Source organism: Elephas maximus, chromosome 14 (assembly GCF_024166365.1).
Source record: "Elephas maximus indicus isolate mEleMax1 chromosome 14, mEleMax1 primary haplotype, whole genome shotgun sequence".
Lineage (NCBI taxonomy): Eukaryota > Metazoa > Chordata > Mammalia > Proboscidea > Elephantidae > Elephas > Elephas maximus.
In genome coordinates, this window is record NC_064832.1 from 49634330 (window position 1) to 49659299 (window position 24970).

The 24970-nt window shown below is 38.7% G+C and overlaps 1 protein-coding gene across 2 annotated transcripts in view; it reads right to left on the reverse strand.

Moving 5' to 3' along the window:
* Positions 1-24970, reverse strand: part of DIAPH3 (diaphanous related formin 3) — a 581238-nt gene that overhangs the window by 533292 nt on the left and 22976 nt on the right. Inside the window, exon 2 of one of the 2 annotated variants that reach the window (XM_049853086.1) lies at positions 2017-2049. The exons of the other annotated variant lie outside the window; for it this stretch is intronic. Within the exon in view, the coding sequence (XP_049709043.1) occupies positions 2017-2049 (33 nt within the window). The remainder of the gene's footprint in view (positions 1-2016; positions 2050-24970) is intronic. 2 annotated transcript variants of the gene reach the window in all.

Below are 24970 nucleotides of genomic sequence, written 5' to 3' on the forward strand. Positions count from 1 at the left end.
CTAAACCTAACACTTCTGAGCTACAAAAAGACAAGAATAGACACAAAGACACACACACAACAGAAGACAGAAAAGGAATGGGAATGAGTAATAATGGGGATATGGTTTCTTTCTGGGGTAATGAGAATGCTCTAAAACTGATTGTAGAGCTAGTCTACAACTCTGTGAATATACTAAAAACCATTGAATTGTACATTTTAAATGGCTGAATTGTATGGTATGTGAATTATATCTCAAGAAAGCTGTTAAAAATATACCATTATAAACTTTCATAAAAGTTCAAAAATAAAAATTGCAGACGGTTTTATTGTTGGCCTTAAGAAGCCATTTGAAGGCTGGATTAAATCAGCACAGTAAGTGTACAGCACGGGGAACTAGTGGAACGAGATTCAAGCCATGGCTGCACCACTTGCCAGCTGTCTATACTTGAGCAAGCTCCCTACTTCAGCTGTCTGAGCCTTAATGTTCTCAGTTGTAAAATGAAGACAGAATCTACCTTGCAAGGTAAGAAATAACATGTAATCTGCATAAGGGCTCCATATTGCTTTCACTTTATAAATACTACTATATGAAGAATATATGTTATCCAGAAAACTTTACATATATATCCTTTTTATAGATGTCCACAGGAATAAAATATATTAACAATCTAATTGGATTTTTTAAATTCTTCTAGTCAAAATCTATGTCTCACTAATATATGCATGTCCCAGGGGCCTAGGGAGGGTACCCTGGAGATCAGAAGTGCTGAACATTTTTTGAGTGCTTACCATCTTCCAGGCATTCTACTTCGGTTTTGACCTGTGGTGAGGCTGAATTCAAAACTTGGTCTAATGAGTGCCCTGCTTTTTCATCTATATGTGCATCTAATATTTTTGGTGTTATTGCTTATTTAGGTTTTTGTTGTTGTTCTTATTGTCATTCCTTTACCATCAAATAAGAGTTACATTCAAAAATACCTTTCTCAGAAAAATTTATTGAATATTCAAGAAGCTGTAATGGTGCAATGGATTGAATTGTGTCCCCCAGCAATGTGTGTCAACTTGGCTAGGCCATGATTCCCAGTATTGTGTGACTGATTGTCACCATTCTGTCATCTGATGTGATTTTCCTATGTGTTGTAAATCCTAATGTTAATGAGGCAGGATTAGAGGCAGTTATATTAATGAGGAAGACTCAATCTATAAGATTAGGTTGTATATTGAGTTAATCTCTTTTGAGATATAAGAGAGAAGTGAACAGAGAGAAAGGGAGACCTCATGCCACCAAGAAAGTAATGCCCAGAGTGGAGCATGTCCTTCAGGCCCAGGGTCTCTGTGCTGAGAAGTTCCTAGACCATGCGAAGATTAATGACAAGAACGTTCCTCCAGAGCCAATAAAAACAGAAAGCCTTCTCCTAAAGCTGGCACCCTGAATTTGGACTTCCAGCCTCCTAAACTGTGAGAGAAAAAAAATTCTGCTTGTTAAAGCCATCTACTTGTGGTATTGCTGTTATAGTAGCACTAGATAACTAAGACATGCTATAAAGTGGTAATTACTTATAAGAAAACTATTATTTTCAACATGTAGAACATATAGTAAGAAATGCTTGGTTCTCACATTTTTAAGCAAAAAAAAATTTTAAATACATGCATGATATCTCAGTCTGGTTTACTTCATTTAGCAACTACGTACTTCTGAACAGCAGGCATGTCTTTAGCTCTTTTTCTCCCTCTTTTTGAAATGTGTAAGTCACCCCCAGAGAATGAGAGCTGATTTGATTGATTCAGGGTTGACTATCAATTTGTAATTAAACAAATTTGTTTAAATTAACACACCGTTTATTCTCTTTTACTATTTAAAAGGAACAGGTGAATGTTTTTACCAGTTCTGCCTCTTATTTTAACACTATGAAAATAGCCATTGCCAATACATGCAATTTTAGCAATTTCAAAGGAAGGTGTTAGCGCAGCACGCCATCAACATTGCATGGTTAGTTAAGATTCACAGCAAAGGAAACATTGAGGATAACCTTACCATATCATCCGTCAGTGTCTTAATATTTAAATGCTGCAAATGAAAAAAACCAAGCATATCAGTAATTTATAACAGCTTTTTTTTAGTTAATAGAATACGTTTAAAATTCTACAATCCCAAGTCGAATGTAATTAAATTCTCGACAATTTAATAAAAATGCATTATATATAGTTTTAATCTCTTTCTCAAAAAGATGGACAAAATTTGCCCTGAGTGCACTCGTTCCAAACATTTACTAAAACTACCTGATTTTGTAAAGAAAAACAGAAGCCTAATTGTGGAACAATAAATATATTCTCCCAATTAATATTATTAATTACCTTTAAATATATGGTAATACAATGAATAGGGATGTAAATTTTATTTTCAGAACATTTTCATATTATAAGACAGTGAAACTTTAGATCCACCATTAGCATGCAGCATAAGAGATAATGAAGTACTTTGTCAGCTTAATTAACTTAAACAATTCTAGGAAGAAGAGTGTACTGCAATGACTATTTGCATGTTTAACATCAGCTTGATTTATCACCAGTGGTGACAGTAGACACTTTAATTTCATTGCTAGCTTCTTAGAGAACCCTTTTGCTGATTTCCTTGTTAGACAAACATAAGGCCACTTAGAAAGTGAATAAATTAGTTTTCCTGCAAAGTGGTGTTCAAATGAAAAAATAAGTATTTACAAAAAAAGAAGGAATCTAAAGTTTTATAAATCCCAGAATCAGGCAAGGTTTCATATTCAAGTAGCTGGAATCATCTTCTGGTTCTTCTTCTTATTCACTGTAACTTTAGATCCTTAAAAAGGCAGAGAAAGGGTCAAACATATATTCTAGACAGTAAACCAGGTCTATTATTTTATAAGCATAAAAAAATATGTTAGCAATCATCACCTAACAGAGTAAGTGGCACATAGTTAAATTCAGCGTTTATTGAACAGGATGAAATTTATCATTCCTGTCTGTACCCTGGAGTACACCTTTTTGCTCATGTATATACCTCAGTGATGACCCAGATTAAAAATTCATGCAATACGAATCACTATCCCATATTCTCCTCTCCCTTCCTTTGACCAAGATGTTCCTTTCTCTAATACGGAGGTAAGAAAATAACTGCAGAGAACCAAAATGTACTTTCTGTATATCCAAGAGGAGATAGCTGAATTAAAGACCATTAGCCACACGACTAGGCTCCAGATTGAACTGTGTGCTGAGTTAGAACTTCTTACTCTAACCTGGGATATCGGGAACAATACTGGATTAACTAAGGGTTAGTAATATCTAATTCTGAGCTAAAAAAATTATTTTTTATCGATCTCTTCAGCCTTTTAAATTAACCAGTGTGCGCAGAGGTCCTTAAAAGTGGGTATGATCCTGGGCAGGATTATAAAATTTCTAAGGCACTCTGGGCCACAGTCTCAACCCTAAATCACAATACTAGATTTAAAAACTGCATGGCTGAGTTTGCAGAGAACGGGGCAATGAAAATGGCTGCTGGGGCTCACTTCCTCTGACTGCCCATTGTATGTGTACTTTCCAGTCAAAAGAGGTTTCTACCCTCCTTGCACTTGGTTAACCACATGTCTCTTTTATTAGTTATTCTTGAACCAGAGATATTGTCTCAGTCACAACCCGTATCACTCACTCCTGAAAGGGGTCATTGCAGGTTCCTGTGACAAAAAAAAAAAACAGGAAAGTGGCCATCTTCTGACATAGAAGCATACCAAGTGGCCTAATACTTAAAAAAGTAAGGGCAAATCAAGGCTTCATGGGCCATCCCAGTTAACTGGCTTAATACCATGTTTAGTGCTTCTGTTCTATCTCCTAGTTCATTGTATAGTGCTTCAGATCTTAAAAGCTTGAAAGCAGCCTTCCAAGTTTCAACAATTGGTCTCTACTCCCCTGGAGCAACAGAGGAAAATGAGAGTCAGGAATAGGAAGAGAAAATGGAATGCATGGCCAAGTGCCTCCCTGAACAACTCCCTCCTTTGCCATGAGACTAGAACTGAATGGTGCCCAGCTACCATTACTGAACATTTTGATCAAAGATTTGATAGAATAATCTTGATCAAAAGGTGGAAAATGTGGAAGAGAATTTCAAATCCTCATGGGATCCAGACTTTCTGGAGCCATTGAGGCTAGGTGAACCCTGAAACCAGTACCCTAAAATAATCTTTAAACCTTAAACCAAAAATATCCTCAAGTATTTTTTAAATCAAACAATAGTTTTCCTTAACTAATAAAGAATGTCTGCTTTGGGCATTGTGCTCTTTTAAGAACTATATAGGATCAAACTAACAACAGCAACTCAAAAGGTTAGACAAGAAAATTAGGGGACGGTAAGTTTGTGTTAATAAAGAAAATAGGGAGGAATAATTCAGAAAAGGGCGGTGAGAATAGTTGCACAACTTGAAGAAAGTAATCAATGTCACTGAATGACACATGTAGAAATTGTTCAATTGGTGTATGTTCTGCTGTGTGTATTTTCAACAACAAAAAAAAAATAATAAATTATTAATTTAAAAAAATGCCAAAGAAAGCATAAAAGCTGAAATCCTATACAGAATACTATGACACACTAAAGAGGAAACATCTACTTGCACTAATGAAATATCCCCAAATACCAGGTTAAGTTGCCTGAGGAAAATGCCATAAACATGGTATTAAAAACAAGATAGTAAACAATGAAAAGAGACAATATTAAGAGAAATGAAACTAAGGCCCATGCAAGATTTATGATCTAAAAACTACATAGAAGATATGGAAAGTAAAGTACTATATAGAAAAAGTAGGGAATGTAAGTTACATGATGTAAAATCCCAAAGATGTAAACATCTAAGAAGAGCATTTTTATGTAACTTTAACAACCTAAAATTGTATAGTCTTTTAAGTTAGAGTTAGACTCATGATTTTCAAAAAAAAGAGAGACACAGTGTATCACACAAGACACAAAACAAGACCCATTTTTTGTCATAGTTTTTTGATATTCTTAAACCATCTTATTGAGGGACTCACTTTTAAAAGGATTACTTATTTTGTTAAATGCTTAACCTGTTTTTACTTTTTTTTTGTTTAAACCATGTAGTTATATATATAAGCCCAGTTATAACCTATATCATGATAAATAATCTTAAAAAAAAGTAAGGATCACAAAAGAAGTATAATGCAGGAAAAGTTAAACAAGGAGAAATAAGATAACTCAATGGGATGTAGGTATGGAAAGTATAACAGTCTGGGAAAAAAGCAAGAAGCTAAGGTCAAGTTCATTATTCCTTCTTTTCTGGGGAAATACCTATTTGATTCTCACCACCAGTAGGAGAAGCCAGGAGGCCAGGAAATGACAGCAAATTCAATGGCCTATGAAAGGACTAGAGATACTGACTAACAGAGTAAGTGGCTGGAAAACTGATCTAAGAATTGTGTTGCTATATTGAAACAGTAAAGTCAGAATAGGTTTCACGTCAAGATTTAGCTTTCAGAAGAACAGAGATGAAACGTCTATTAGTTTACACACATTCAATCTTAAAGAAACCAAAAAGGCATGTTAGCATTAAAATCTGAATAGATCTAAGAACAAGGAATAGCTCCTAAAAAGTGATGTTTCCAATCACAGACTACCTCAAACATGACTTAAAGAAAACTACAGTAATCAAATAGAATTTCTCAGCGAAAAAAATACAAAGGCATTATCAACTGACACCCTTTTATAGAATGTTTGAATGTTAATATTAAAGTCAAGTTTATCATTAAAAAGTGTACATTATATCACGGTCCTACCAGTTTAGATTGTATACTTCTAAGAAGATGACCACCCATTAAGTTGATATTGCTATCAAAGAGAGAGACGATGAGAGGAAACCCTCAGACAATTATGTGAGGTTTTTTTGCCTTTTGTAAGTACATACTACAAGGGTAATGTTCTTAGTTTAAAAAAGAAAAAAAAAACTTTATTACACAAAAATATTGCTTTTATACTGGTACTTGAGATATGCTGAAATGTCTGGTTAATCAAGACACTTAAAAATGAAGAAATGCTTATTTTATAGCCACCAACAATGTTCTTTACTGTCTTCTGGCTGGGCAAAACAGAAGCTGCATGCATCGATCTAGTTCATGAGAAGCATTTGTTGACATACACTGCAAGAAGGAATTTGAAACATAAAATTGACTGTTAAATGAAAGTAAACAGGAACAAAATGAGAAAAATAATAGCCTGATAGCAACTTCTTAGGGTTATATTTGTATATATGACACACACCACTGTATGTCATATGCATTAACATATGTTTTTGACATACATATGATGCATGTCATATATGTATTTAATATATGTGTTAAAAGATACAATTTTAAACATTTTAAAACATTCATACCTAAATAAATGTGTTTTGTGACTTTTAGTCATATCTCCTGGCCTATTATTCTACTAAGTGTTAGTAATGGTTTATGGCATTTGGGTAAAATAAAACTGATGATAACATCAAAATATGAACAGTTATTTACATGGAACCACTGGTAATTGATTAAGGTGTGGTATTAAAGTGCATTGGGCTCTTTAACTAAGGTTGCCTCTCATGTACTGAGCCAAATACTCACTCTTCTTCCTGTGGTCTTTATGTTTCTCAATTTGCTAATTCTATTTTTTCCCTAAAAAGTAAGAAGCACCAAATATAGATGGATACCAATGTTTCTGCTAATAACGATTCCTAAACTGTATGGTCAAGGGGATCACTCTGGGATTGAAAGAGTTGGAAAAGCCTTTACAGGCTTTTCTTCTAAAGAACACAGGACCCAAAAAAAGGGGAGAAACACAGAACATAGGTTTCTCTGTTCTCATTTAAGTAATGCATCAAAACTTTTATTGAAGACAGTGCATGCTGACAAAAAACAGATCCAGAGCTTTTACAGCACTGTGCTGAATTTTGTGACTATAAAGAGGTCCGAAGAAAGATTCCCTCCCTCATCCTGCTTAGTTTACAAGCAAGTAACAAAGAACCAATAAGTTCTATAAAAATACAAAGTAATATAAAAACCCCTGAGGTCCACAAGCAATGAAAAAGATTCCAACCCCAGATTTTTTAACAAATTTTATGTTTTATTTCATCGCTTAGCACGTATGAATCATGGAACACAGGATCTGTCCATTGACGTCATTAGGTACCTGACAGCCACCACCAGGTGTCAAGCTAACAAGCAGGCTTGGATCAATTTGTCAATGTCACTGAAGCCAAATGACTGTATTTTTAGAAATGATTCTTGCTGTTGCAACTTAATCCCAATGAACTTACATTGTTTAACATCGTGAGGGATAACCAACAAAAGAAAAACCTGTAAGATTAAAGGTTCCAAACACACTTGGCTGCGACCCAAATTTTCACAGACTAGACCTTCTCAACCTGCCGTTTTCCAGCTTTTCAATGTGACAAGAAAGGCACAACAAGGCTTTCTTTGAAAAAGTAGCTTGCAGGGTCTCAGCCTCTCACAACTGATTCAGTGGGTCTGAGGTGCAGCTTAGGAATCCACATGCTTAAATAAAGGTCCCTGTGTGATGCTGCTGCAGCTAGCCCAGAACCAAGGGAGAAACCTTGCTCCTCACTTCACCACTATCAGCCATTAAACATTCCCTCAGCCTGAACACATATGAATTTCTCATCATGTGGTTTACTTAAAAAGCCAAATACCACTAAAATAAGCTAAATGAGTGGTGCAGATAACAAGTACAAGAGAATTTCGAAGAAGTGAAAGACAAAGGGCTGGTACAATTGGGAGAGGTTTTACATGTCACCAAAGAAGTGACATGCAAAAGCTGGGCAATGAATATGAAAGACCGAAGAAAAATTGATGACTTTTAATTATGGTGTTGGCGAAGAATATCAAATATACCACGGACTCCCAAAAGAATGAACAAATTTGTCTTGGAAGAAGTACAGCCAGAATGCTCCTTAAAAGTATTAAGGATGGCAAGACTTCATCTCACATACTTTGTTCGTTATCAGGAGGGACCAGTCCCTGGAGAAGGATATCATGCTGGGTAAATTAGAGGGGCAGCAAAAAAGAGGAAGACCCTCAATGAGATGGACCAACAAAGTGGCTGCAACAAAGTGGCTGCAACAACGGGCTCAAGCGAAACAAGATTCTGAGGATGGCGCAGCACCAGGCAGTGTTTCATTCTGTTGTACATGGGATCGCTATGAGTCGGAATCAACTTGACGGCACCTAACAACGACAACAAAAGAAGTGACAGGTACCAACTAGTACTGTTTTAAGAGAACACAATAATGTCTGGTATGTAGGATGAATTAACAATTTTATCACTTATCCAAATGCCTTGTCTATCTCTAAGGTATAATAATTAAATCTTTATAAGCATAGACATACTACCTGCATATCAAAGATTGTTCATTATATCAAACCATAACACCACACTATTTGCTTGACAAACTGAGTAAATAGCAGGTTACCAACTGAAGTTATGGCAAAGTTACATCTTAAGAGAAAAAGGCAAATATTTGTTTTCTCTTAATCATAACATGTGTTTAATGATCATATGTTAAAGTGTTGTTCACATTGTTTTAATTCCCATCTTATTCCTTTCCCAGTATACATATGAATATGTACTTTAACCTACTCATGTTTCTGGTACCCATGTTCTTGTTGTTAGGTGCCATCAAGGCAGTTCCAACTAACTCATAGCAACTCTATGTACAACAGAACAAAATGCCTAGTGTTGCACCTTTCTCACAATTGTTGTTATGCTTGAGCCCATTATTGCAGCCACTGTAACAATCCATTTCATTGAGGTCTTCCTCTTTTTCACTGACCCTCTACTTTACCAAGCATGATGTCCTTCTCCAGGGACTGGTCCTTCCTGATAACATGTACAAAGTGTTGTTGTTGTTGTTAGGTGCCGTCAAGTCAGTTCCGACTCATAGCAACCCTATGCACAACAAAACGAAACACTGCCCGGTCCTGAGCCATCCTTATAATTGTCATTATGCTTGAGCTCACTGTTGCAGCCACTGTGTCAATCCACCTCATTGAGGGTCTTCCTCTTTTCCGCTGACCCTGTACTTTGTCAACCATGATGTCCTTCTCTAGGAACTAATCCCTCCTGACAACATGTCCAAAGTATATAAGACGCAGTCTCACCATCCTTGCTTCTAAGGAGCATTCTGGTTGTACTTCTTCCAAGACAGATTTTTTCATTCTTTTGGCAGTCCATGGTATATTCAATATTCTTCACCAACATCACAATTCAAAGGTGTCAACTCTTCTTTGGTCTTCCTTATTCATTGTCCAGCTTTCACATGCATAAGACATAATTGAAAATACCATGGCTTGGGTCAGGCGCACCTTAGTTTTCAAGGTGACATCTTTGCTCTTCAACACTTAAAAGAGGTCCTTTGCAGCAGATTTACCCAATGCCCTGCATCGTTTGATTTCTTGACTGCTTCTTCCATGGCTGTTGATTGTGGATCCAAGTAAAATGAAATCCTTGACAACTTCAATCTTTTCTCCATTTATCATGATGTTGCTCATTGGTCCAGTTGTGAGGATTTTTGTTTTATGTTGAGGTGCAATCCATATTGAAGGCTGTGGTCTTTGATCTTCATCAGTAAGTGCTTCGAGTCTTTTTCACTTTCAGCAAGCAAGGTTGTGTCATCTGCATAACACGGGTTGTTAATGAGTCTTCCTCCAATCCTGATGCCCCATCCTTCTTCATATAGTCCAGCTTCTCAGATTATTTGTTCAGCATACAGATTGAATCGGTATGGTGAAAGAATACAACCCTGACGCACACCTTTCCTGACTTTAAACCAATCAGTATCCCCTTGTTCTGTCCAAACAACTGCCTCTTGATCTATATACAGGTTTCTCATGAGCACAATTAAGTGTTCTGGAATTCCCATTCTTTGCAACGTTATCCATAATTTGTTAGGATCCACACAGTAGAATGCCTTGGCATAGTCAATAAAACACAGGTAAACATCTTTCTGGTATTCTCTGCTTTCAGCCGGGATCCATCTGACATCAGCAATGATATCCCTGGTTCCACGTCCTCTTCTGAACCTGGCCTAGAATTTCTGGCAGTTCCCTGTCAATATACTGCTACAGCCATTTTTGAATGTATGTGAGATGAAATCCCACCATCCTCATTTCCAAGGAGCACTCTGGCTGTACTTCTTCCAAGACAGATATGTTCATTCTTCTGGAAGTTCATGGTATATTCTCTGGTACACATACTTGTGTTTATTTTAATGTGAACACTAATTACAAAGCCTATGGAAATGTAATAAATGTAATATTACTACTAAGCATGACACTAAACACACCTACAGAGTCTATCTAGGGGTCATCTCTCTGGCAACTACAAACATACCTATGTATAAAAATACTATTCTTCAAGGGCTCCAAATTTAACCATAACTCAAAATGGTCAAAAAAAAAAAAAAACCCTAAGGACAAGAGTAGAGTTGGCTCTTTGATCCTGTAAAGAAAGTTTTTAAGTTGACTTGCACTTAATGCGTCCATTTTTCGAATGTGAGATAGAGAAAAGTGAGAGGAAATATTAGGAACAGGTGTGAATTACGAAAAGCTCTTATGTCTTTTTTAATCTGTCCACCCTAATACTGCCTACCTCAGAACGAGTCCACTATCCAGGCGTCTCTTCTCTCACAGACCCCAGAATCCTGATTTCCCTTCTCCATAATTCCTACTTTGTGAAAGGAGGGTCATCAAGAACACCTTTCAAGAGGGGGAGACACCTTTCAAGTATTCACATAAGTAAAGAGAAAAAATTCATTTTAATGAGAACATAACATTTTCTAAAGGATTAAAAGGCTGCCACATACCATCTAAGAAACAACCACCTCTCTAGAATAGGCACTTGTCAAATTGCTACTTGGAACTCTCACCTGGATTGTACATCACAGTGCCTGGGCACCTAACAAGTCGTTTTTCATTCTGTCATAACTCGTGTTCTTTTTCTTCAATGAATTCATTCAAAACTAAGGTGAAATTACAGGAAAACATAATGGCTAATTCTAGTAACAGTCCATGGGTGGTACAAATGGTTAACCACTCGCTACTAACTGAAACATTGACAGTTTGAACCCACCCACAGGAACCTTGGAAGACAGACCTGATAATCTGCTTCCAAAAGGTCAGACTTAAAAACCCTATGGGGCACAGTTCTACTCTGAGACACATGGAGTCACCATGAGTCAGAACTGACTCGAAGGCAACCAGTTAATTCTAACAATGCAGTTTTAACACTTTATTAAATTCATATTTAAGTTGTTCAATTCTGAAATTTTATCATTAATCTTCTGGATTTCTGTTTGCTGTCTCTCTGTGGATTCTTGCAATCTGTTAAATTTGTCTTTGTGCTCTTCTATAATTTTCTTAAGTTCCTCTATTGCTTGTCTGTGTGTTCCTTGGCTTGTTCTGCATTTTGTCTGATCTCCTTCCTGATCTCTTGAAGAGTTCTATATATTAATCTTCTGTATTCTACCTCCAGTAATTCCAGAAAATTCTCTCCTTCTGGAAGATATCTTGATTCTGTTTTGGGAGCTTGTTGAAGCCATCATGGTTTGCCTTTTTATGTGATTTTATATTGACTGTTGCCTCCGAGCCATCAATAAGTTATTATATTTATTTTATATTTGCTTACTGTGTCCTAGCTTCTTGTTTTTTGTTTTGATATGCCCAAATAGGCTGCTCATGACAGAGAGTTTGATTATTGGCATCTTTGAAGCTCTAATGTCCTGTCACCAGGTGGTTAGATTTGTTACTAGGTATGTGAGCCCAGGAGTCCATTTACTTTTCTTGTACGGATTCAGCTCAGGTGTCCAGATAGTCACCAAGTGCATGGTGCAGGCTCTTACCTACAGTCCTAGACTGGCAAGGGTGATTGGAGTAGGCGCAGGTATCTGGCTGCAGTATGGGGTCACACACTGAACAAGGTAGGGGGCTGACGGCTGACCCTGACTGTCTGGGAAGAAAGCGTGTCCCTGTTCCCTAGAATGCATAGGTGGGTGGGTTTTGCAGCCAGACTATCGCAGCCAACGCTGTTGGATGTAAGGACTGGGGGGCACCACTTATTCTTGGTTCCCTGTTGCAGGTGGCTAGGTGGCATGGGTAGAGCCACCAGTTCTCAGGCCCCTGACGTGGGTAGGTGAGCACCCCGCTTAATGGACAGAGCGGTGTCAAATGTCACGAACATGCCGTTCCGCCATATAGCTGATACAGTGAAGTGAGGCTTCAGGTATATACTCTGTTGTACTGTGCTAACAAGGGCCTACGCTGTTGAAATGGGCCCACACAGGTCTATACAGGGATGAAAGGCATTCAAAGTCCATGGACCCTGTATGCTTCTGCCTAGGCAAAGGAGCTGTATCTGCTCTGACTTCCCAGCTTAGGGGAGCTGGTGGACTATTTTTTCCTGTTTGTTAATTTGTTCTCTCTCCCAGGCTGGGAGAATGGCTCAGAGCGCGTGATGGGCCCTACTTCTGGCCCAGGGGAAGTGGCAATCAGCAATCGCTGAAGCCAACCCAGGACCTGATACAGAGCGGGGAGGGAGCAGGGAGAGAGGCTCTTCTCAAACAGGGTGTTTTGTGATCCGTGCAGTAGGTCCAAAAAAAAACTACGGCTGTCGAGTCAATTTCGACCCATAGCGACGCTATAGGACAGAGTAGAACTTCCCCGTAGACACATGTAATTATCTTTTGCTGATTGAGGGCTGCTTCTCGCTAGTTCTGGAAGGTTGAGTAGACTCTCCGCCACTTGGGCTCTCCCAATGTGGAAAACACATCCCTGCCTCAACAGGCTAGTCAGAGGATTCAGCCTGCAGGGTGCCGGTTCCCCGCCAGGTCAGGTCTGGCAACTCCTCACTGCTTCTCAATCATCTCTCCTTCCTCCTGCCGATCAGTCCAATTTCTCAACTTTGCCTTTGATGTTTAGGGCTCCTAGATTGTCATATATAATTGATTTACTTGTTTACTTGTTTTTTCGGGTCTTTGTTGTAAAAGGGACCACTGGAAGCATCTGACTACTATGCCATCTTCGCCTTGCCCTCATCTACCATATATTTGAAAGAAATTTTATTTGTTTACATTCTATCATCACATTAAAAAAAAAAAAAAAAAAAAACCTGTTGCCATGGAGTCTATTCTGACTCATAACAACTCTATAGGACAGAGTAGAACTGTGTTCCAAAGGTTTCCAAGGACCGGCTGGTAAATTTGAACTGCTGACCTTTTAGGTAGCATTCTGAGCTCTTAGCCGCTGCACTACCAGGGCTTCACCATCACATAAGGGAGGAAATTTGGTTAGACCTTTTTAGAGAACGCTTTGGTGAAACAAATGCTATATTCATGCTCTTTAACCTAGTAATTCTACTTCTTAGATTAATAGTCAATTAAACAAAAAAGAAATACAGTCAAAGGTTTAAATATAAATATGTTTCACTACAACATTACTTTAGGTTGCTATAATTATAATCAACATAAAACTTCCTAAAACATGAGAAAGGTTAAATAAATTATAATACCGCCATATGAGAAAATGCTTACAATACAATGTTATATTTAAAAAGTTAGTCTTAAAGTTAAGACAGGAATCATTGTTATTTGTAAATATCTGGATCATGGGTTTTTTTTTTCATACTTTCCTGTATTTTCCCAATTGTCCACAATGAGCATATTTACTTTTATAATGAGAAAAACTTTTTTTTTTAAGTTACCATGGATAATACTCTTCATACTAAGCAGAAAATACAGATTAGTTCCTTTTCAAATAAAAATGTATGTAGTAGTCAGTAAAAGAAAAAATGAAAATCTGAAGAATCTAATAAATACTGTGCACACAGGCTTTTTAATAAGCTGGTTTTTTAATGCATATTTTCAAATATGTCAGAATATATTAAGCACATTATTCATTTGTTTTCTAATTCACATATATAAATTAACCAATCTCAAAAAGCTCCCTGGTTTTGTGAATTATTGATGTTGTCACCTGCTAGTGACTTAATTCCAAGGAAAATATAAGAATCACTACATCACAAGCACAAATCCTTTTGACACAAATTCAATTTCTGTGGTAACAATAATATATTGACTTAGCTTTACTTTTCTATTTTGTGATGCTTATTAATAGGAAAGATAAAAGAAATCTATCATTTTTCTTTCTTATAAATGTAAATGATACCATGCCATCTCAAGAAAGTTGAGGTAAATACCACTGACTTGATAATCCTTAACATAAATGAGGACGTGATGCCAAAATCTAAGACTCGTGATTGTTCAAACAAGATCTAGTCTCAAAACCTAATTTTTTTCTACTACACAATATAATTAAGCCACATCATGTGCACGACCCTACATTAAATATGATGAGGACCCAGTCCCTCACCTTCCCAAAAAACCAAAACAAAACCCATTGCCGTTGAGTCATAACGACTCTATAGGACAGAGTAGAACGGCCCCACAGGGTTTCCAAGGAGCAGCTGGTGGATTTGAACTTACCTTAGGAGCTTACAATGGAAAGAGTGAAAAGACATGTAAGCAAATAGCCAAAAGGCAAGACAACAGGATAATTACCATAACAAAGGTACTCAGTGGTGATTGGAAGAAAAGGGAGAGGCTCTACCAGCTAAATGCATATGCTTAAATATATGCTAATTAACCTGCAAACATTATAGCAGTGATCTAAGACTAAATCCAACATTTTAGTCATGATTTAGGGAAAACCTGAAATACAAAATTAGTTCTTCTTACAGAATGAGATGTTCATTTATTCATTCACTCATCCAACAAATATTTGTTAAACATCTACTATGTTCTTGACATGGGATACATCAGTGAATAAAACAAAGATTCCCATCCTAAAGGAAACTAACCTTCTATTGGGGAAACAGACAATAAGCACAATAAGTAAATATTAGGAGGTGATGAGTGCCCTGAGGAAAATAAGTAGTATAGGGTAAAACCAAAAAACGAAACCCAACTCATAGCAACCCAGCACCCAGGGTCATCAAGTCGATTCCGACTCATAGCGACCCTATAGGACAGAGTAGAACTGCCCCACAGTGCTTCCAAGGAGTGCCTGGCTGATTCGAACTGCTGACCCTTTAGTTAGCAGCCATAGCACTTAACCACTACGCCACCATTCAACCAGGCCAAAGTTGCAATTTTAAATGGGCCTGGAGTAGGCATAAAAAAAAAAAAGTAAGTGGAATTTGAGCAAAGAACTGAACTTAAAGTGGATGAAGTGGAATTAGCTACGTGGATATGGAAGGAAGTATTTCAGATAGAGGGAATAGCCAAACCAAAGGCCACTGGCATGTTCAAGGAAGAAGGAAGCCAGAACAGCTATAGCCTTCTGGAAGAGGGTAGGAAATGAAGTCAGAGAGAAGGGAGGAGACAAGATCAATCCCAGTCCATTTTAAGAATTTGGATTTTTATTCTTATAACTGAATAATCACAAGTGTTTTGTAAGTATCGTGAAAACAAAAAACATATTAAGCCAATAATAGAAATTAACTCAAGCATGGTTGTTAAGAGCTTGGCTGCTAATCAAAAGATCAGCAGTTGGAATCCACCCGCTCCTTGGAAACCCTGTGGGGCAGTTCTACTCTGTCCTATAGGGTTTTTAAGGGTCAGAATCAACTTGATGGTAAGTGGTTTGGTTTTTTGGTTTTATTTAATATACAATTTGCAAATCAGGATAACACTTCAACTAGAGAATCAAAAATGTTCCAAAGAAGAAAGAACTTCCAAAGAGTCTATACCCTATCTTATCGCTAGTAATTACACATTGCCATGGAAAGGGGCTGGAACAGAACTGATTAAAAAACAATTTGTGGTTATGAGGGATTCATACAACATCGTCTTGAAGAACAATTAAAATAAATACTGATTTACCCTAAGACAGAGCTTCTAGTCTGACCTTCAGAGTTTGTTTGTCAAAACTGACTGCACAGAGATAATTCTACAAAAGCCCAAGGCTAGACTATTGCTTGACTTAAAGGTGACTTTTGGAAACCAGTTTTCTCAAAACTCAAGGTTCAAAGATCATCTCAGGGTGATAGCTTGGGTGGGTCACTTCACCTTCCATGGAATCCAGGAATCTGGATTCCAGGAGAATTAAAAACTCCGTTCCTCAATATAAATCAGAGCCCTGGTGGCGCAGTAGTTAAGAGCTCAGCTGCTAACCAAAAGCTCAGCTATTCAGCTGCTTAGGTGAGTCACCTCGACCTCCATGGAATCCAGAAATCTGGGTTCCACAAAAATTAAAAACTCCATTCGTCAGTATAAAATTTTTTTAAATAATCAACTTCAACAGTAATAATAGCTGAATCAGTGATTTGCACAAGAGAAACAGGGCAGGAAGAAAAAAGACAGGTGTATACTCATACAATCATTTATTTCAGGGCTTTAACAGACTTGTGTGGCTATGTTGCCAGGAGTCAATTACTAAAAGGAATTAGAAATACTCCCTAAACACTGTAAATCCAACAAAGGTATAAATTTTGCACAAACTCAGTTAATTCTGTTATAGCAACACTTTTTTTTTTTTTTTTTTTTTAAGTAGAATTAGTCCAGACAGAAAAAAATAGAGACAAGCATGTTTGGAGAAAAGAGGGTGAGAAAGAAGAAAAACCTTAATTATAAGCATTTAAATGTAACTCTGCAGACCCCTCGGCAGTCTGAGATCAGCCCTAAAGTTTCCCCCCAGAAGTTTGTATACAAATGGTATAGAGCTCCACAGATGTCTGAGCCCAACCACAGGGATCCTGTAGACCACCCAGCACCATCCATGTGGCCGCCCCTCCTCCAGCTTCTACAATCTAGGAATCTCTTTCCATCCCATAGTTACTAATCTCTGGGTGACCTCAGCATCTCCTTTTTGCTCTTTCCCTTCCAACATCTGTGTAAATGATCCCCCTGTTAAATCAACCTACTGTGGTTTCTATTTCTTGTCATTTTCCTCTCAATACATGTGTGCGCAGGCTGTTTTTTGTTACTCTACAAGTTCACCTACTTGTCTTCAAATGCTGCCTGCTTCATGAAGACTCTCTGATCCTCCCTGCATCAAAACTTTCTTTGGGCCTCTCCTGTGATTCTTTTTCAGTTGCCAGAGTCAATTCCAACTTTAGGCTGCCCTGGGTGACACAAACAGTTAAGCAGTAAGCTACTAACTGAAAGGCTGGCAGTTCAAATCCACCCAGAAATTTCTGGTAAATCACCAGAAAAAAGGCCTGATGATCTATCTACCTCGAGAAGATCACAGCCATTGAAAGCCCAATGGACCACAGTTCTACTCTAAAACACGTGGGGTCACCATGAGTTGACTCAATAATAACTGGATTGTTTTGTTTTTTGTTGTTGTTGCTGCTGCTGTTGTTGTCTTATGACCCTTACATCCTGCCTTGCATTCTTCTGGGACAATAAAGAATACAGAGCAGAGGTCAAAACACTGGGCTCTGGGGTCAAACTCACCTGGATTGGAATCCAGCTGATACTGATCAGGTGTGTGACAGGTGTGTGGACAGGTTACTTAAACTCCCTGAGGCTTAGTTTCCTTATTGATGAGAAAGAAAGTATGTACCTCATAGGCTTGTTAGGAGACTTAATAGAGAAGGCCTTGTAAAGTATGTAACATACTAGCTAGTGGTTTTGTTGTTGTTGGTTGTCGTGGAGTCAATTCCAACTCATGGCAACCCCATGTGTAGAACTGCTCCACAGAGTTTTCAAGGCTATAGCTTTTCAGAGAAGCTGATTGTCAGGCCCGTCTTTCAACGAACCTCTTTGTGGTTTAAACTGCCAAACTTTCAATTAGTAGTTAACCAGTTAACTGCCTGCACCAACCAGGGACTCCTACCCAGTAGCTAGCAGGATTTAATAAATGTTAGTCTCCTTCCTTCCAGCAGGCATCACCTTTGTTTAGGTCATCCACTTTCTCCTCAAGGCTACCCCAACAGTCTCCTCCCGCTCTGGGCCCTGAAATCATTCTCTAATGTATTTTATTCATTTATGATTGATTTAAATGTGTGCCTGTCTCCCCTACTAGGCTTGGGCTCCTTGAGGGCAGGGATTTTTGTCGTGTTCACTTTGCTATTCCCAGAGCCAGCATGTTGCCTGGACTTCAGGAAGTGAGGCTAACACAGAGGAGGATAAAAGAATGAGATGCGAAGTAAACAGACAGTATTGGGGGAATGCATCCAATATTGACTGGATAAATTCATACTAAGGGTGGGTTAGAGTGTAGTCAGAAATGTTGATGGTCCCACCTCTGTCTTGCCATAGCACTTTTGTTTACAATGACTTGGGTCACTGATCCCTGGTTTGCCTTGCAGTTTAACTGCCTATGATTATGTCTCATCTTTATTTTTAGGTGGCAAGAATCATGTTTCCTTTATCTGTGAATCTTTAACACTTAGCAGTGCGGGGAACATTTTAGGCCAGTGGTTTTCAACCTGATTGAACGTGAGCCCTGATGGCACAATGGTTAAAGTACTCGACTGGCAACCAAAAGGTCAGAGATTTGAACCCACAAGCCACTCCACAGGAGAAAAGACCTGGTGATCTGCTCCCACAAAGATTGTCAATTCTGACTCAAAAAGCGACCCTATAGGACAGGGTAGAGCTGCCTCGTAGGATTTCCAAGGAGTGGCTGGTGGGTTCGAACTACCAACCTTTTGGTTAGCAGATGAATGCTTAACTACTGCACCACCAGGGCTTCCCACAAAGATTAAACACCCACAAAGATTACAGCCTAGGAAATCTTATGGGGCAGTCCTACCCTGTCATATAGGGCTACTACGAATCAGAATCAACAGCACACAACAACAAACACTTGAAAATCATCTGAAAAGTTGTTTTAGTTTTTTTTTGGTAATTCAGACACCTGAGTACTATCCCAGACCAACTGAGTCAGAACATCCAAAGGTGGGGCATCACAACAGTATTTTTAAAGCTCTCCCGGGTAAATCTAATACGCAACTAGGGTTGAAAACCACTAAATTACACAAACTATTATAAACTCAGCCTTCTAGCACCACAACTGTCTTCAATCTCCAAAGATCCATACATGTAGATATTGTAGAGCCTTGTTGGTTTATCTGCCTCATGTACAGCATCCCTTCTCTAAAATGCCTGTGCCAAAGTGATGAACCAGAATTCTTTATTGCTCTTAGTGACTCAGCTCTGGCCCTAGCTGATGTCAACAGGGCTCAGCACCCAAACCTAAGCAGAGCCAATCAAGTCCTCAGGGAATGGGACTCAGAGATACAAATCAGGCTCTGTTCTTGCATAAACCAAGGGCACAGGCATACAAATGGAAATGGAGGCTTTAGATTAGGCTACATGGAGATCAAAGCAGTGGAAGCCGATCTAGGCAGAGATCACAACAGTGAAGCAAATACCTAATGAAAAGCAAGATGAGACTACATGGCCCCAGAGGGAAAGAATAAGAGAAGCCACCTGCTTCATGTTCTTGGTTCCAGTTCCTCATGAGGGCCAGCTACACTTTGTGCTTGATCCTATGGAGAGATGTATCCTTAAACCTGTAACTCGCCTTTTCAAGCTTAAACTAGATAATGTATGGGTTCTGTTCCTTAAAGCCAAATAAGCTTTGACTGAGACAGAACCCAAGATTGTAAAATGGATTCTAGGTACCCCTATAATATATCCCACCTCATCATCATTACTACCACCACTTACTGAGCACATACCACAATTACTAACACACTGATTTAGGAAATAATATTGGCGTCATCATTCCCTGTCCTTAAGCATAGAGAATGTGACCTGACTGATGTGACACATCAACTGGGCCCTGAGGTATAAAGACAATAGATGGGACAATCTTGGAAAATACCTTTAGAGAAACTTTCACATAAGCCAGAACACAAAAGACTTCCCACTCTTATCACTTTCTCTTAGCATTTAGTGAAAAGAAATTTGTTGGACCAATGAAGACTCTCCTGGCTGTCAGTTACTGAAACCTGTACCAGTGATTGTTAAGAAAGCCAATTCAAAATATAAGATCACAGTTTCTAGCCGATCTGTGAAAAGGCGAAGCTTTCAACGGTTTTTCCCATTTGTAATGTTATTATAGACTGATGACTTTGTAACCTTCCTTGGACTCGGGCAGACATAGCTGTGGCAGCATGCTTGTCGGTTTCCCTTTCTTGCTTACTCTGTAATATTTCCTTGGATTCGGGCAGACATTAGCTCTGGCAGCATGCTTGTCCACTTTCCACTTTTTTGTCTTTTTGAATATATGCCAAATATAACTTTCTTTTTGCTTTACTAAACTTTGGGATTTTTTTTCCCCTACAACACCCAACAATCCTATAAATGAGCCATTATCCTCATCTGAGAGATAAGGAGATGGCATCTCAGAGAGGTGGTTTGCCAGACCTGGTCGTGGCAAGTCTGGGAATATAACTTTGACCGCTCTAACTCAAAGGCTTAGGCTGGATTCACTTCCCAGCCCTGCCTCTCAAGAAATGCTCCACTCCCCTTAGTCCTTACTGCTCCAACAGGTGTGATCAAACCTAGGAAGGAAGTGCTACAGTGGAAATGAAACAGTTTCCGGGTTACTTATGGGGCAAAGAAACTTGAAAATGAAACCTCAGCAAGAAAAATGAGCATAATTCCAATTGGATAATTATTAAGTGCTAACAACAATGACTACAAACTCATATCTTAAAAATTCAGGTATGTATAAAGAACTAGTGGGGAGGTTATATTATCTGTAAACTGTCTAACACTAATAATGATAATAATATATGTTTTGTTATAGGTTTTCCCCCTTTGTTTCCTAAAGGTGCTTCTTCAAGTGTACATTAGAAATGTAATGAATTAGGTTTTTTTTTAATTTCTCATTTATAAATTTTTTTTAAGCTTTTATACATACCACAAGCCTTATAAACCCTGTCCTCCCAATTCAGACTAAAACATAAGCCACAAAGATATCCACATTACTACATGTCACTCACGAAAACAACTCGAGTCAGAAATTATTTACAGGGCAACAGCTAATTAAAGAAATTTCACTTTTAAATTACTGATAAAGTTCGAACTTCTTTTTTTAAATAACTAAGTCACTGTTAAGTTTTCTTGCATGATTTGAATATTACTTTTTTGGCTATCCTCTAAATTTTTGTATCACTTAAAACAAGTCACAAAGATGACTGTATATTTACAAAATCCATGTATGAAAAAGGGAGGGGAAAAAAGCATCATCCCAGCTTTTAATGCAGTCCCAGTACTATGCATAATATGCGGGTATTTTACATTTCTTTTAGAAATATTAATCAAGCAGAACGTATCTATTAAGCATCTAGGCTAGCAAGCCACTATTCTAGGCATAGAAATATAAAGACCTATAAAACACAGCACCTGCCCTCAAGGAGTTTACAATCCAACAGATTCTTGAGGAAAAATAAACAGACTGGGTTACCTATTTTTCCTTTTTGGTGATTCAAAAACAGCATCAGTAACTGTTCTGGAAGGCTACGAACACTGACATACAAAGGTTGCTCACATTATTGGTTTCCTTTGTATGTTTCATCCAAAAGAATGTGGTGAATCTGGAGAGATAAATCCTTGAATGGGATTAGATACAGAGTGGTCTAATACGTGCTCACATGACAGCACAGTTAAATTCCAACTTACAACGTTCTGTGTGTTAGATTACGAACACACCAATTTCCGCAGTCAAGCGCTAGCTCAAGCAAGTGCTGCCTTACTGCCGTTGGCAATCTCCCAATGGCTCCAGAAGGAGGGTCCCGCAATGACCCTCTACCAATAACCCAAGCATATTTGTATAGGACTTTTTAAAGTACAGTAGTTTTATGTTCATTATCACACCATTCAAGCACACTAATAAAACAAGTCAACAAAGGTTGTAGGGAAGCCAGCAACAGGTATGGGAAGGCATCCAATGATCTTAATAGCCTGGTGGAAATTACTGAGGAATGCAGATCTTGCAAGGATATAAAGATAATTCTCTGGTGATTCTGTGCCTCTTTCTGTCATTGCTGAGGTTGTTCTGTTTTGCAAACCTATCACTGAGGGTAGCTTCTGAGGCTATGAAGGTGCATCATCTTTGCCAGATAAGATGTGCATGTTATCTGTCTGAGGAAAACTGTCACATCACCAGAAGGCAATCTGAAAACAGCACCTGATTTACAGGCAAAGACTACAAGGACCACAGAAGTCCCTTTCAGCTTGAATGCAGGCCAAAGTCTTTAAGCTAAAGGAGAACTAGAGGGAAAAAATGGTGCCTAGGGCACATGGAAATTCTAAGCCTAAAACCTCAGTCTACTTACACAGAAAATGCAAAGTCACTAGGAAAGAACTGCCATTTTTATAGAAGACTGATGAGCCAGGTTCTTAAGTACAGGAGATCGGGACGAAAAAGATAAATTCGTAGGATGGCCTGCTTGGTGCCTGTTTCGAACTAGAGACTCAAACAACGACGCATTCCTCCAACCATACACTCCCACACTTGACAGTTTAGTAAGGCTGACAGTAACTTCAGGATTAAACGTGGTGAGATGAGTGCCCCAACAGGCCTGGGTGGAGGACAGGCATTCCCAAGGGCTGCTTCAGGAAGGTAGGGAAGACCTCAGGGTCCCAGATACACTTTGAGTGTCGTAAAGCGGCCACTGATTGGAATCGACCAGACAAACAAGGGAAGGAAAGCTATCACGAAAGCATTTCTAGCTTTTAAAAATACATCATAATCATTCAGGGACCTATGAGGAATTCGTACGGACGAAGAATGGGATTTTAGGTGGGTAACTAAAGAGATATCATTAATATCACACGCAAGCAAAATTTTGCTGAAGATCATTCAAAAACAGCTACAGCAGTATACAGACAAAGAAATGCCAGAAATTCAGGCCGGTTTCAGAAGAGGACGTGGAACCAGGGATATCATTGCTGATGTCAGATGGATCCTGGCTGAAAGCAGAGAATACCAGAAAGATGTTTACCTGTGTTTTATTGATTATGCAAAGGCATTTGACTGTGTGGATCATAACAAACTACGGATAACACTGTGAAGAATGGGAATTCCAGAACACTTAATTGTACACATGAGGAACCTTTACATAGATCAAGAGGCAGTTGTTCGGATAGAACAAGGGGATTCTGATTGGTTTAAAGTCAGGAAAGGTGTGTGTCAGGGTTGTATTCTTTTACCATACCTATTTAATCTGTATGCTGAACAAATAATCCAAGAAGCTGGACTATATGAAGAAGAACGGGGCATCAAGATTGGAGGAAGACTCATTAACAACCTGCGTTATGCAGATGACACAACCTTGCTTGCTGAAAGTGAAGAGGACTTGAAGCACTTACTAATGAAGATCAAAGACCACAGCCTTCAGTATGGATTACACTTCAACATAAAGAAAACAAAAATCCTCACAACTGGACCAATAAGCAACATCATGATAAATGGAGAAAAGATTGAAGTTGTCAAGGAGTTCATTTTACTTGGATCCACAATCAACAGCCATGGAAGAAGCAGTCAAAAAAATCAAACAACACATTGCACTGGGCAAATCTGCTGCAAAGGACCTCTTCAAAGCGTTGAAGAGCAAAGATGTCACCCTGAAGACTAAGGTGCGCCTGACCCAAGCCATGGTATTTTCAATCACATCATATGCATGTGAAAGCTGGACAATGAATAAGGAAGACCGAAGAAGAGTTGACGCCTTTGAATTGTGATGTTGGCGAAGAATATTGAATATACCACGGACTGCCAAAAGAACAAACAAATCTGTCTTAGAAGAAGTACAACCAGAATGCTCCTTAGAGGCAAGGATAGCGAGACTGCGTCTTACATACTTTGGACACGTTGTCAGGAGAGATCAGTCCCTGGAGAAGGACATCACGCTTGGCAGAGTACAGGGTCAGCGGAAAAGAGGAAGACCCTCAATGAGGTGGACTGACACAGTGGCAGCAACAATGAGCTCAAGCATAACAACGATTGTAACGATGGCACAGGACCGGGCCATGTTTCGTTCTGTTGTGCATAGGGTCGCCATGAGTTGGAATCGACTCGACGGCACCTAACAACAATAACAACTAAAGAGATGGAGCTAGAAATGTGGGTGACGACAAGGTCATGAAAGGGATTATATCCCATGCTAAATAGCTTGGCCTATAAACTGTGGATAATGGAGAGGAAAGATTGAAGGATTTTAAGTAGGTTCCATAATCACATTCGTGTTCCAAAAAAACCGTTATGGCAGCAATGTGATGGATGAAGCAGAGTGGGGCCAAGACCAGAGCCAAGGAAATCAGTAAGGAAGCTACTACAACAACCAGGCAGAAAGAATAAGGCTGAATTGAATTGGAATTGGATCAGGGACAGGAGGAACAGGGAGGAGAAGAATGCTATAAAAAGTACTCAGGAGGTACAATCAAGGTACCTGGGTAGCCAAATGGATTTTTTCCAGTTGCCATAAACTCAAGACAATCCTATGTGTTTCAGAGTAAAACTGCGCTCCATAGGGCTTTCATGGCTATTACCTTTTGGAAGATCACCAGGCCTTTCTTCTGAGTTACCTCTGGGTAGATTCGAAGCACCAGCCTTTCAATTCGTAGTGAGCCAGCACTTAACCATTTGCCTCACCCACAGACTCCGCGAAATGGATAAGGAAGTTAAAGATCAAATAGAAGTCAAGAACAAGTCCGAGGGTAAAACGATATCACTTACTCAGAGAATACAAAAGAAAGAAGTTTGTGCAGGAAGGAGATAATGAGTTCAAGTAGAGAAATGCTAAGTCTGAGGCATCTGTAGGCCATCCATGAAAAATAGGAATATTTTGGACAGCAGAGGAGAGGACCCTCAAACAGGGATCAAGTTTAGGGAGTCATCAGCATCTAGATCTGAGCTATCTAATAGCCACAGCCACATACGATTATTTAAAT